Source organism: Citrus clementina, unplaced genomic scaffold (genome assembly GCF_000493195.1).
Source record: "Citrus clementina cultivar Clemenules unplaced genomic scaffold, Citrus_clementina_v1.0 scaffold_7, whole genome shotgun sequence".
In the NCBI taxonomy this organism is placed as follows: domain Eukaryota; kingdom Viridiplantae; phylum Streptophyta; class Magnoliopsida; order Sapindales; family Rutaceae; genus Citrus; species Citrus x clementina.
Window position 1 is genome coordinate 15434732 of NW_006262075.1, and position 15243 is coordinate 15449974.

At 33.8% G+C, this 15243-nt stretch overlaps 2 protein-coding genes across 2 annotated transcripts; one reads left to right on the forward strand and one right to left on the reverse strand.

Moving 5' to 3' along the window:
• The first annotated feature begins 112 nt into the window (after positions 1–112).
• LOC18037654 (probable disease resistance protein At5g63020) lies at positions 113–2851 on the forward strand. Its single transcript, XM_006427646.2, has one exon. The coding sequence runs from the start codon at positions 179–181 to the stop codon at positions 2849–2851; it is 2673 nt and encodes an 890-aa protein (XP_006427709.1). The 5' UTR covers positions 113–178.
• An 8213-nt stretch (positions 2852–11064) lies between these two features.
• Positions 11065–14467, reverse strand: LOC18035698 (ACT domain-containing protein DS12, chloroplastic). The gene is made up of 10 exons (XM_006427649.2): positions 14028–14467; positions 13433–13490; positions 13203–13328; positions 12944–13038; positions 12513–12597; positions 12352–12411; positions 12007–12062; positions 11722–11827; positions 11537–11605; positions 11065–11284 (listed from the first exon to the last, which is right to left on the reverse strand). Exons 1-10 carry the CDS (start codon positions 14165–14167, stop codon positions 11222–11224), a joined length of 858 nt encoding a protein of 285 aa, XP_006427712.1. The 5' UTR covers positions 14168–14467; the 3' UTR covers positions 11065–11221.
• Between the last annotated feature and the right edge of the window lie 776 nt (positions 14468–15243).

Below are 15243 nucleotides of genomic sequence, written 5' to 3' on the forward strand. Positions count from 1 at the left end.
CAAATTTTATATGACGTGTAAACGTATCATTATATTCTTGATATTTGACATAATGAATAAAGCAACAAATGTATCATATTTTTATTTTGGTATTGTGCTTCTCTAAAAATACCTCACCAAATTAGCTTAATTCTTTTCATTGTACCCATTGCTTCACTTCCTCTTTTCGTCAACGACAATGGGTAACTTGATCTCAACCTTCTTACCAGCAGACTTATTTGATCGAACTTCAAACTGCGTTGGTGAACAAGCAAAATATGTATGGGGTCTCGAAAAAAATCTTCGGGTCTTGGAGACTGAATTGCACAAATTGACTCGAGCAAGGGACGATCTGAAGACCAAGGTTGAGGTCGAAGAACAACGACCTCGAACCAGACGAACGAACCAGGTCGCAGGGTGGCTTGAAGATGTGCAAAAACTGGAAACTGAATTTACCGAGCTGGAACGAGTTAGAGCTCAAGAAATGGATAGATTGTGCCTTGGAGGCCTCTGTTCCAAAAACTTCGTTTCAAGCTACAATTACGGGACTCAGGTGGTCGAGTTGACGGATCGAGTGATCAATTTAAAGAAAGACGGAGAAAAAATTGAAGTGGTTGTTGAGAAGGCGCCGGATGGTGCAGCAATTGAATTACCTCTTGATCACACAGTTGTTGGTCAAGAACTATTACTTGATCAAGTTTGGAGATGTATCACTGATCAGGAAAATAACAGGGGAATTATCGGCTTGTATGGTATAGGGGGAGTCGGCAAAACTACCCTTTTAAAACAAGTCAACAACAACTTTCGCCATCAACAGCATATGTTTGATGTTGTTATCTGGGCGGCTGTGTCAACACTTCAAGATGACATTGGAAAAAGGATTGGCTTTTCAGAAGACAGAAACTGGAAGGAAAAAAGTCTTCAAGACAAGGCTGTGGACATCGCTAGCATTTTAAGCGGAAAGAAGTTTGTGTTGCTATTAGATGATATATGGGAGCGCATTGATTTAACAGAATTGGGTGTCCCTCTTCAAAATCTAAATGATGGGTCCAAAGTAGTCTTGACAACTCGTTCAGCTGGTGTTTGCGATCAAATGGACGCTAAAAAGTTGGAAGTGTATAGTTTGGCGCATGATAAAGCCTGGGAATTATTTCAGGAGATGGTCGACAGATCCTCTCTTGACAGTCATACCAGTATTCCAGAGCTAGCCGAAACCCTGGCAAGAGAGTGTGGTGGGTTGCCGCTAGCGCTTAAAACAGTGGGACGAGCCATGAAAAGCCAAAGGAAAGTTGGAGATTGGAAACGTGCAATTCACAAAATGACAACATCAGCTTCTAAATTCTCAGGTATGAAAGAAGAGGTGTTTTCGCGTTTAAAGTTCAGCTATGATAGTTTGTCTACGGATGAACTTCGTTCCTGTCTCCAGTATTGTTGCTTATATCCTGAAGACTACGAAATTCCTAGAAGGGAATTGATTGATTACTGGATTAGTGAAGGATTTGTGTGTGATTTTGATGATGGATGCGATTTTATTGATGACCTTCTTCAAGCATGCTTATTGGAGGAAGAAGGCGATGATCATGTAAAGATGCACGATATGATTCGTGAGATGTCATTATGGATAGCGTGCACGGTAGACAAGGAGGAGCAGAACTTTCTGGTTCGCGCTGGAGTTAAACTGACCGAAGCACCAAAGGTTGAAGAATGGGAAGGTGCCAAACGGATCTCTCTGATGAAAACTAGAATTCAAAGCCTATCGGAAATTCCCACGTGTCCACGTCTCGTCACTTTACTTCTGGATGGAAATTGGATTGAGGAGATTACTGATGGCTTCTTTCAATCGATGTCTTCTCTTAGAGTATTAAGTCTACGAATAAATCTTTCCCTAAGTAAACTACCATCAGGGATTTCAAATTTGGTTTCATTGCATCATCTTGATCTATCACGGACTAATATAACTGGGTTGCCGCAAGAGCTGAAGGCATTGGAGAAGCTGAGATATTTGAACTTGGACCATACACGGTTTTTGTCTATAATCCCACCTCAGTTGATATCTGGCTTTTCAAAGTTGGAGGTACTCAGGTTGCTTTCGCGCGGTCGCTGGAGCGTATTAGAAGAAGAAGAAGGTAGCGTTCTATGTGATGATGCTGAACCTTTGATGAAGGAATTGCTGGGTTTGAAGCATTTAAATGTTTTAAGCTGGTCCTTCCGAAGTTCACTTGCTGTCCAAAAGTTTTTGAAATATCCAAAGCTGGTGAGCATCACTCAATCTGTATGGGTTGAATGTGGCACGTATACAAGGCCACCGTTCAATGTCTTACATCTGGCATACATGGAGAATCTTCAGGAGTTAGAACTTGGATCCTCTAAGTTGGAAGAGATGAAGATTGACAGCACAGAAGAGGTAAAGAAACTTTTTCGAAATGGTTTCCGCAGTCTTAACACAGTTGTCCTAAGGTCTTGCAGAGGGAAGGACTTAACGTGGCTTGTTTTTGTTCAAAACCTCAAGCAGCTAAATATGCAGGGTTTTACTATGGAAGAAATAATCAGTGTTGATAAATTGAGTGATATTTCAGAGATAATCGGGTCAGAGCATAACATTTTCGCACGACTCGAATATCTAACCATGTGGCGGGGAACAAATGTAAAGAGCGTTTACCCGAATCCCCTGCCCTTTCCAAAGCTGAAGAAAATTCAAGTATTTCATTGCCGACAGCTGAAGAAGCTCCCACTCAATTCCAGCAGCGCGAAGGGACGTCGAGTTGTCATCGAGGGAACGAAAAAATGGTGGGAAGAGCTACAATGGGAGGATCAAGCCACCCAAAATGCTTTCTTTTCCTGTGCCGTACTTTGGGAGGATCCTTATTATTAATATGTTTGAATATGTATTTCCTTTTTCTTTTTTTTTTCTTGCTATAGAGTTGCATGATTGTGATGACTTGTAGATTTATTGCTTTGCTATTATCCTTTTTTTGTTTTTTTTTTTTCGCATGAAGTTCAGTAACTACTTCCGAGATTAATTAGATCTAACTCCTTTTTGGTTTGGTCAAAAACTTTTTGTGGCTCTAAATCCTTTTTAACACCAGGCCAGGCATCCACAAATATATCGACACCATTTTATTTATTTGTTAATGTTTATAAAACTGAATTGATTACAAATTACCCTTTTTGTCCAGTGTGTTCAGAATAAACTCTGCACAATTAACACAGAAATAAACATGTAATGTTTATGTAATATATCTCTTACATAATCGTTCTGATGTACACCATAGAGCCATAGAGGTAGATGGCATCCACAAATACATCCATATTTTATTCTTCTGATGTACACCATTTTGATTCCATAATCGTTTATGTTAATTTATGGAGGCCTTATTGTCCAATGCATATGTAAGGGGGTACAGGACTGACTCTGCCTCTGGCTTCATAAGGAGAATGAGGGGAAAATAAGCATTTGTGGAGTGGCAGCGTAATAAGGACATGTGGTTCTCAATCCATTTCACATTTGGCAGTGTAATGTTTATGGACTCACATAAATGATGTCACACAAATAGTTAAAGAAGAAGGTGTTTGATGAAAACGCAAGGGCATTTTTCTTTTTTTAAATCCCGCAAAGGTTATAATTAACAACAAATTAATAATAGAAGAGAGAGAAATAACCAGTTCAATACTATATACACTTATTTATTAATTTAAAAAAATGAACTATATTTTGTACACTCCTTAAAGTACCAAAAATGAACTCATTTAATCCTTTTTAAATTAATTTACTCTAACACACTCATGAAAACGCCTTACATATTCAAAATATTTCTCTAAAAACTCTTTTATCATTAAAATTTAGTTATGTGGTTGTATAATATATTTTTCCAATAAATGAAGAATGATAAAGGAGCAACTAAAAAAATCCATCAAAATATTTCACCGATGAAAAGATCGTGAGAAATAAACATTATAATCCGAACAAATAAATCAATTAACCAATACATCATTTAGCTAAATCAAAGACGCAGCTTGCGCTTCATAGTTCTGAGCTTAGAATCAAGAAGAGAAGCGAAGATGAAATTTTTAATTGCTGAGAATATGATTTTGAGGTTGATGGAGGACTTGAAAGAGAGGGACAAGAAAGAATGATTCAGAGTAGGTGCCTGCGACCCTGATGACGATCTTCTTCAGTACAACTATGATGCCACTTCCACCTCCAATTGAATGTCAGAAAATTCAAAGTTTGTCAAAAGAGGATGGTAAATTAAGCCCTGTTTTTTTTTTTAATCTGGATTTGGTTGAACATTTTTATGTCGCAAAAATGTTTGCGGGGTTGTAATGCCTCAGTTGCAGACTAGTTTGTAAGAGTCTGAACAATTGTCCATGTTACACTGGTATTGTGGAATGACGTGTATTTTTTGGCCAAAAGAAAAAAAATCAAGCAACCAATGTAAACTTGTTTAATATCATCATAATATAACTGAAAAAGAAGTAATTATAGTCATACAAAAAAAAAAAATTGTCATGTTCTTAATAATAATTTATACCATAAATATTATTGAAATAATTTTTTTTTTATAAAATTATGAGTTATTAGTGTAATTTTTAGAGTGTATATAGCCTCACTCTATTTCTAAACCCACATAAGTTGATTCTAAAACACCCTTGTCTTACACACCAACCCCATTTTCACATTTTCTTCGTCTTGGGGAGCTTGAAACCCAAATCTTATGGCTTCAACTTTCGAATAATCATTATCTCCATTAGAACTTATAATTTTAAAAGCTATTTTCATTAGAATTTCTTATAACAACATCCAACATTGGTTATTGATATTTTAAGGTTTCATCTTAAATAATAATAACAAAATAATTAAAATTTTATCAAAATTTAAGGAAATACATTGTGCTTTGATAAACAAGGAATGTCAACTAAATATCGTCAAAATAAATAATAAATTTTTAAGTCGAGTTTTGGTTTCACATAATTGTAATTATGGAGACTAGTTATTCGAATAAAATTTAATTTCTTCTGTTTATCATTGTAAATTTAAATAGGGACAAGTGCATGATTATAAAAGCAGGGTTTGATAAGTATTTTTTGGAGGTACCAATAGGACCACTCATGAGCCATGACAAAATTAAGCCCATGCGAGGCCCACCTAATCCATTTGGGAAATTTACACCAATAACCATAAAAAATTTAGTTTTTTCCATCTTAACCCCTCAAACAAATTTCTATCAACATTAGCCATAAAAGAACCGTTGAGACCAAATTACCCATCTCTCTCATCTCCCTTTCCTCTTCCTCTTGCCTTCTTCTCTCCAGTTCTCTACTAATTTCAGCATCCACCTCTTTCTTCTTCTTCTCTCTCCTATAATCCTCGTAATCGTTCGGTCTAGCGGGGTCGTGCTCCTCGATTACGGTCGAAGTGACGTCGACCAATGCCGGTTGCGGCAGCACTACCACGTCGTCGGGGGAAGGTGCGATTGCAAGTGAGGAATGGGGTCTAGTCGGGAGAGAATTTTGGGTGGTTTTGGGTTTGGATTGGGGCTTGAGGATGGTTTGTGGTGGCGCGAAAATTGACCAAACAGTGGTGGTCGTGTTGGTGGGTTTGTCCTCATCGAAGGGTGGAGGTAGGTCTCCATACAACCCGCCTAGCATTTCGCAACGTGGCTTTTGATGGAAAATCCCGGGGAATTTGAATTCCGAAATTGGATTTTGGAGAATTAAAAAGCTGATTTTGTTTTGTTGTTTGGGTTGTCGGATGAGATTCGATCTGAGGTAGAAGAAGATATTACATACGAATAAGAAGAGACGAACAAAGACGAAAGGACTGGCGAAAACAAACAAATACTGAGGTAGAAGAAGGCAACCTGTCGCACGAAGCTTGCCTGTCGCACCAAAGCTTGCACCTGTCGCACCAAGACTTGGGCCTGTCGCACCAAGCTTCTTTTCGTTTGTAAAGAAGGGTAATTTGGGGAGAAAAGCATGTGTTTGGCTAATGTTGATAGAAAAAAGTTGAGAGGGTTAATTGTGAAAATAACAAAAATTTTATAGTTATTTTCATAAATTTCCCAATCCATTTTTACATTTAGCCTCAAGAATAAGACAATAATAAACAATAGGCCTAAATAATAAGATGATATGAAAGTAAGAATAAGGTTAAGATACCAATTTTTTAGTCTTAACTTCTTAAGTCTTAATGTTACATGTCATTCATTTATTAGACGATAAATTTCATAACTTGTAAAATTATTTAACCACCATCCAATAAATGATTGCCATATCTATTGAAATTTAAATTGAAACTTAAATTTTAGAATGCTTAGCATTGAGCTGAATCTAAACGATTTTATTTTTTATTATTGTTATTTTATTTTAATTTTTTTTTCACAATCGGATTTTTCTTTGAGACAATAGAAAGCCTTTTGGCTTTAAGCATGTATAGTAAATTGAAAAAAAAAAATTATCCATGAGTTTCTGAAAACCAATTAACTTCAAAATCTCTTCCAGCGCTAGGAGGAACATCTTCAATAACTTTTTCATGGCCTTTTGGGTAATAAATCCCAGTTCTTTCATGAGGAACCCAGCCACAATTCCCTTCATTTTCTCCCACATTATTATTCATCTGCTGCCTCCTCATCACATTTCCTTCTTCTGCATTGGATTTCAATGATGTTTCTCTCATCATATCATGAGAACTTGCTTTCTTTTGAAAGGATTTCCTCATTATTGGCCTATATGTCTCAAAAAGACTTAACAAATTAATAATGCAAAAACAAAGACTAGAATATTCAAACACTCAAATGAATGAAAGTAATCTCTTTTTATTGTTGTGTGGACACTGGCGAAATCAGGATTTTGGTTCGACAGATGTCATCAATAATAGAGAAACAACAAATTTAAGTAGGTTATAACACAAAAATATAAACATATGGGGGCTACAAAATAAAATTATCAGACACAGAGACAAATTTAATTGAAGACTTTCATATTTCTTGATAATTTTTTTTAACCTGAGGCCCATGTGGAGACATATTGATTCAGTTAATAAAACATTTAATTCTATGTACTTAACCAACCACTCATAATTAGTAATTACATAGTTTGAAACTATTAGGCCTATTTCGAACGAACTGTTTCATAACAAAATTAATTTAGATAAACTGAAAAGATTTATTTACAAACATACCATGCAATAATGAAGTGCGATTGTCAAAATGAAATGATGAAATAGCAAAGTAGATAGATAATGAAAGCATTACTTGAAAAACATGGAGTTAAAGGTGGGAGCTCCTCTAGCAAATGATCCTGTCATCTTTTTCTTCTTTTTTCTCTCACTTTCTCTCTTTCCAAACAATGTGGGTGGAATGAATTGAATTATGATTTAGATAGAGATCTCTTTATATAGTGAAGTTAAATAAGAGAATATTGTTATCCATTTCTCTCATCTCTAGGGAGATCATTTATTGTTCCCGTGTACGTCATTTTCTGTTTGGATAAATATTAAATTATAATACTCTTTCTTGATCATTGGGGAGCACTCATTGCAGAGCATGGCCTTCTTTTGTTTCCTTTTGTTTTTTAGTCATCTAAGTTATGCGACATGGCTTGTGGACTCAGCTTTTAAAAACTTTCCCTCGATAAGTAGTTGAATCTAGGGGAGGTACTGTTTAGTCATAACGAGATTACACGATATAAAATGAGATATAGAGGCGGATTCACCTCATGATTAGTGGGACAGAGAGAATAATTAAAAAAATATATATTTGAGTTATTAATTAATTCTGTTGAATATATTAAAATAGGCAAGTTAAATTTATAAAAATAGTCTTATAAATTCAAAATTTATAAAATTTTAACTTTGAGAATTACAAAAACCACACTTTAATTAAAATATAAAAGGTTATGAGATAACCCATATAGGTGGTTTATTATTATTTAATTTAGTTTCTATTAAATCTATAAAAATGATTTATATAAACTCATCAAGCTATAAAATTTGAGTTTTCGCATTGTGTTGTTATATAATTTAGCCATCGATAAATCATTTTTATGAATCCACCACTGATAACATAAATATAAAAAAATTAAGTGCTCGATTTACCTCACGCAAATATGACATAATATTTTCGTTAACTGCCATAAGAAACTTAAAAATGGTAGTCAATTAAATAAACTATGACCATTGACAAAAAATTAATGAAATTGTAACAGATATACAAAAAGATTTTAAAATCATTTTGCCCTTAATTGATATAAGATGAGTCGTTAATAATTGCATGTGCAAACATCGTATATTCTTTATAATTAATTGTGCAGATTTTGATGACCATTTGTGTGTATTGGGGTTATGTGTTTTGTGAGTTTTTTCTACTTTTGTAAATTTTTATTTGTTAGTAAAATTATCTTCCAGTTTTTGCCCATGCACATAGGCATTACGCCAAACCACGTAAATTATTGTATCCTATTTTCTTTCTATTTGTTTATCACCACATTTATATTTCTCCAGAAGTTGTAGTATTAGTAATTGCTCAACCCGCATTTCCGCAACACCCATAATATTTTCATTAGAATTTCTTATAACAACTTCCAACATTGGTTATTGATATTTTAAGGTTTCATCTTAAATAATAATAACAAAATAATTAAAATTTTTATCAAAATTTAACGAAATATATTGTGCTTTGATAAACAAGAAATGTCAACTAAATATAGTCAAAATAAATAATAAATTGTTAAGTCGAGTTTTGGTTTCACATGAGTGTAATTATGGAGACTAGTTATTTGAATAAAATTTAATTTCTTCTGTTTATCATTGTAAACTTAAATAGGGACAAATGCATGACTATAAAAGAAGGGTTTGATAAGGATTTTTTGGGGGTACCGATAGGACCACTCATGAGCCATAACAAAATTAAGCCCATGCGAGGCCCACCTAATCCATTTGTACATTTAGCTTGAAGAATAAGACGATAATAAACAATAGGCCTAAATAATAAAATGATATAAAAGTAAGAATAATGTTAAGATACCAATTTTTTAGTCTTAACTTCTTAAGTCTTAATGTCACACGTTATTCATTTATTAGACGATAGATTTCATAACTTGTAAAATTATTTAACTACCATCTAATAAATTATTGTCATATTTGTTGAAACTTAAATTTTGAAATGTTTAACATTGAGCTGAATGCCTGAATCTAAATGATTTCATTTTCCATTATTGTTATTTATTTTAATTTTTTTTCCCAATCGGATTTTGCTTTGAGAAAATAGAAAGCTTTTTGGCTTTAAGCATGTATAGTAAATTGAAAAAAAAAATCCATAAATTATCCATGAGTTTCTGAAAACCAATTAACTTCAAAATCTGTTCCAGCGCTAGGAGGAACATCTTCAATAACTTTTTTCATGGCCTTTTGGGTAATAAATCCCAGTTCTTTCATGAGGAACCCAGCCACAATTCCCTTCATTTTCTCCCACATTATTATTCATCTGCTGCCTCCTTATCACATTTCCTTCTTCCGCATTGGATTTCAATGCTGTTTCTCTCATCATATCATTAGAACTTGCTTTCTTTTGAAAGGATTTCCTCATTATTGGCCTATATGTTTCAAAAAGACTTAACAAATTAATAATGCAAAAACAAAGACTAAAATATTCAAACACTCAAATGAATGAAAGTAATCTCTTTTTATTATTGCGTGGACAGTGGCGAAATCAGGATTTTGATTCGACAAATGTCATCAATAAAAGAGAAACAACAAATTTAAGTAGGCTATAACACAAAATAATAATAATAATAATAATAATAATAATAATAATAAGAGGGCTACAAAATAAAACTGTCAAGTCACAAGAGAATATTGTTATCCATTTCTCTCATCTCTAGGGAGATCATTTGTTGTTCCTGTGTACGTCATTTTCTGTTTGGATAAATATTAAATTATAACACTCTTTCTTGATCATTGGGGAGCACTCATTGCAGAGCATGGCCTTCTTTTGTTCCCTTTTGTTTTGTTTTTGTTTTTTAGTCATCTAAGTTATGGGACATGGCTTGTGGACTCAGCTTTTAAAAACTTTCCCTCGATAAGTAGTTGAATCTAGGGGAGGTACTGTTTAGTCATAACGAGATTACACGATATAAAATGAGATACAGAGGGGGATTCACCTCATGATTAGTGGGACGGAGAGAATAATTAAAAAATATTTGAGTTATTAATTAATTCCGTTGAATATATTAAAATAGGTAAGTTAAATTTATAAAAATAGTCTTATAAATTTAAAATTTATAAAATTTTAATTTTGAGAATTACAAAAATCACACTTTAATTAAAATATAAAAGGTTATGAGATAACCCATATAGGTGGTTTACTATTATTTAATTTAATTTTTATTAAACCTATAAAATTTAAGTTTTCGCATCGTGTCGTCATATAATATAGTCATCGATAAATTATTTTCTTGAATCCACCATTGATGGCATAAATATAAAAAAATTAAGTACTCGATTTACCTCACCCGTTATCTGTCATAAGAAACTTAAAAATGGTAGCTAATTAAATAAACTATGACCATTGACAAAAAAAATTAATGACATTGTAACATATATACAAAGAGATTTTAAAATAATTTTGCACTTAAGTTGATATGAGATGAGTCGTTAATAATTGCACGTGCAAACATCGTATATTCTTTATAATTAATTGTGCCGATTTTGATGACCAATGCACCAAAGCCACATGGTAAAAATCTCCTTTATGTTTTTGTTTTGAGAAAGTTGCTGAATCAATGTCATGACGCTAATTTTCAAAGCATGAAAACAGAATGAAATTAAAGAAACTAATAATAATAATAATAATAATAATATTATTATTATTATTACTTTAATCCATGAATAGAAAAAGGTTGTATGCTCATCAACCCATTGCAGACTTTTGGCTTAGGGTTAATATGAGTAAATACAACACAGCTATATCATATCCCTAAACTTGAAAATTATTTAAAAAGGACCATGTATTGATGAGGATGATAAAATTAGCAAGGTTTCTATTTTATTAGTGTTTGCCATATGATATGTCATTAAAATGTTGTCCGTTTATATATATCTCATGTTTTATTTATTTTATGTAAGGAGATTAGGGAGACAGCATATTGTAATTCCCCTTGTGAATGTTTACTGGGTAGAGAAATAAAAAAAATTCATCAAGTGTGTGTAATCCTGAATTTGGTTGGTGGAGTCTTCAACAACAGCTCAAAAACTTGCCTCCTCAGTTGTTGGTCGCCTCAAGAAATATCGCAAACTGTTAGCAAGAACCTGCAAATTTGATCAAGCAAAGTCCAATCAGTACATCAACGATCGTGCAAGCCTTCAGGGGCACCGTGTGATCATTAGTGCGTTCAGGTTCTTACCGCCCACTTCAAAGTTTAAATTCAAATCTTTTATACAAGAACAGTTTTGCAACTAGAATACCGATTTTGAGTAGAAATGGTAAGTCTCTTTATTCTTTAGAGCAAACAATCTATAAAGCAATTTCCAATGTCCTATATGTAGGCCTGTTGTTTTTACCTGTTGGAGAGGCTTGATAATGGCTTTACCCTTGTAGCTGACATGAAACTTTGCCTTAGCCAACAACCCCTGGGTGCGAAAACAAAAATTAGAACAAAATATATTTATAAGGGAAGGCCACTCCTTTGTCAATATATATATATATATATAATTAAAGATGTGGATAGTTCGTTATAAAAGATTACCTCAGTATCAAACTCTCCCGATTCAACATTGACATTGATGTCAGTGATAATCTTTACAAGATCCACCAATAATCCAGGTCGATCAGCCGTCTCCACCAAAAGCAAACTTCAATAAAACAAAAGGTAAAGTAAACAAAAATAGTAAGAGCCAAATTATCCGACTGCTTCGGTTATGGGCAGGAAATTGCTATTTGGGCTGGAGTATAAGCACTTATTGTGTAGGACCAAAGTTTAGTGGATGGCAAAAGCCCCATCATCTAGATAAGAGGACGAATTATGCATTACCTTCGGTCGGGCCCATCATCAAAGACACTTATGTGGGTTGCTATGTCCACATCAACCTGACAAATTACAGCACAACAAGATTTGAGACAAGACTGACGCAGGACGTTATCCTTCCCACAATAATTCATATACATAGTTTTTAACATTCATGACAGCATGGTTTTAATTTCAATGGCAGGCAAATTGAATATAATGTCTTAAAAAAATGAGGATAAAAGTGAAGTGACATTTGGCCTAAGAGAGCCCTAAAAACACCTTAGTTTCCCATTCAAATGATCCACTAGTGAGAAGAGCCAAAAATATCAATAATCTGAAAAAATCAAAATAGGACCACAAAGCAAAGACCTGCTGTTTTGGAGGATCAACGCCAAAGGCAACACCCATTGCCAACTGGGAACTTGATTCCTGATTCCAACACCAACACAAATGGAATAAGCTTTTCAATAAGATAATACCTACTGGTGCTCCACCAAGTGATATCTCAAGAGAGACAAAAAAATGATTACCGGGTGATACTGAAGTAGATTGTTTATAACTGTCAAACGAATTGCCTCAAGCACCTCAGGATCATCAACTTTCCTACCAGTATCACTGCGCACAAGCATCATGACCAAATTAATCAAAACCACAGTGGGAATCTATTGCAAGAACTTCTCCAAAAAACACCGATGGCTCTTTGGATCATTGATTTTAGTTCTAGTATGTCTAAAATTTTAACGATTTCAACATTAGTTATAAACGTCTATTAGCAACAGACTGATCATAATTGTGTATGGAGCATCTAAAGAAGGTATTTACTATGCTCATCAAATATAGACCAGAAGATGTTGACAACAATTAAAGGATATTAGTAAATGAAACTGCAAGCAGATAATATAAATCAGCTCTGTACTGCAAGGGCATGAAAAGCAAAATGCATATGCATCACAAAACATACGCTTTGGTAATGGCAAACTTGTTGTGCTTCCCAGAAGAATCCAAAAAAACATTTGCCTTGACAACATTCAGCCCAAGGTTCTTAAGTGCGTTCATCTGCAGTTCATTTACTAACTCTCAAAGAGGTACACATCTTTGCAAAACAATAAATATTGACAATGCAGAACCAGAACTTAATCTGGAAGATCAAAGATTCACTATATATAGCGCAAATGCAAAGGATAGACAAAAATGAAATCAGCAAGTAACCGGCCTCATACAGTATCAAGAAGAGCTCCAAGGCGATCGCCAAAGGTTATCTCCACTACGGTTGCATCCGGGTCAGAATCTAGGTCTATTATGACTTTGGGAGTCGGAATTGTATCAGTGTCACCATTACTTCCATCCTGTTTACAATTCCATAACCACGTCCAACAACCAAAAAGAGAACGGAAACATTAACTGCTTAAATTGTACAAACACTAATCAATAGAGAAAAATCAATCCATACCTCCACAGCTGTAGCTGAGGAGGCTCGAGGAATTAATCTAGTTGCTGAAGATGAGAATCTGAAAAAAGTACAAGAGGAAATAAACATCCAAAAATAAAACAAATATTGACATAATTATGTGACTACGAGAGAAACATGGTTAGTCTATACAAACATTTTTAGCACGAAAACAGGAAAATAAGCAAAGATTACAGCCTTTATCACAGTTAAGTACTTGTCGAAGATATGCTGCACTATCAAACACAGGAATCAAATATTAGTTACTACTTTGAAGCCAATTTGAAACAGCATATCCAGATTAAGTACATTCTAACAAGCATATCCCAGCAGAAAATTAAAACTTACGTACGATGCCTAGTAAATTGCTAATGGATCAATTACATAGCTGCAACAACGACACTGAATTCAAAAGAAATCTTTCAATTAAGCACACCTGGCTAACATGTGTATAACAACTAAGCATCCTCTTAAATAGGTAAAGTCAAAACTTTGACCACACTAATTCGACAGCATATATCAAATAATTAACAGATCACATTAACAAAACAAGAGTTGCTGAATTCAAAATTAAGAGGAAATATTTATGTATACATACCTTCTCCTGGCAGGACAGCAAAGTGGTTTGTTACCAAAACGGGGAGAGCCTGTAACAAATGCAGCATTAGCTTTAAATTCATTATTACAACAGATCTGAACAGCTAAATGCACAGAAGCAGAACCCATAGCCACAGCCATTTTTTTTTTTTTTGAAAAAAAAAAACTCTAATAAGAAAAGAGACAGACAAAGATAGTGACTACTAAAGAGAATAAGCAAAGTGAAAAGAACCCAAATCAGAGAGTAAAGAGTGTCTCAAGAAATGGGCGGAGTGAAAATTGAAGAGAAAGAAGAAAGTAGAGATGGGTTTAAGAGTTCTTGTAATATCCGCCATTAAGATGGATAAAAAGAGCAAACTTTTGTATACACAGTTTTTGTCTCTCTCGCTTTCACTCATTCGAATCCAATCGTTTCTGCATTTATCTCCAACGTCCATTCGTCATCTCATCATCATCATCTTACTGATTATTATTATTATTATGATTTTACTTTTTATTGGGAAATTAAAATTACTCTGTTTTGGTGGGCGGAGACGTGGGAGTACAACAGCGACGCGTTTGGTTGGGCATATTGATCCCCCTTGAGTTTTAGTAAATTATCAAAAGTGGAGCATAGTTTATATTTCCTTCCATACAAGTACTGACTACTGAGTTTTGTCGAGAACATTAAGAATCAATCAATAAATCAGTAATTTGAGGGAATAAGTTCAAAATTGTAACGGAGTTTGTTGTAGGGGAATCAATTAATTTGTGTATTTAACTCAGAATTGAGTTTTAAGAGCTGATATTGGTTTAATTTCTCACTGTTTGGAGTATAAATTGGACGTTGTCTTACATAACTTAATTGATTCTCTAAAATTGATTTCTAATTGTAAGATTCATTGGGTTTATGAAGGATTTAGACTAAAGAAGATGTAACTAACTAGGACTTAAGTATGTTTACTGGTTACATGTTTATTAATAAAATTATTAAAAAGTAAATAATATTTTAGGACAAAACATTCTAAAATAAACTTTTAGAGATAGAAGAAGATAATGAGTATTATAGTTCCTTTGTTGGGTGAGGATTGATTCTTCAACAAATAGTATAACTCTTATAGTTTTTGAATGTCGAAGTTTTATCTTGTAGAGATATTGAGTGTTTTCAGAGGCTAAAGACATAATTTACATAAAATGAATATTTTGCACAGTAAATCCGTGTAATACTAAACCGACGA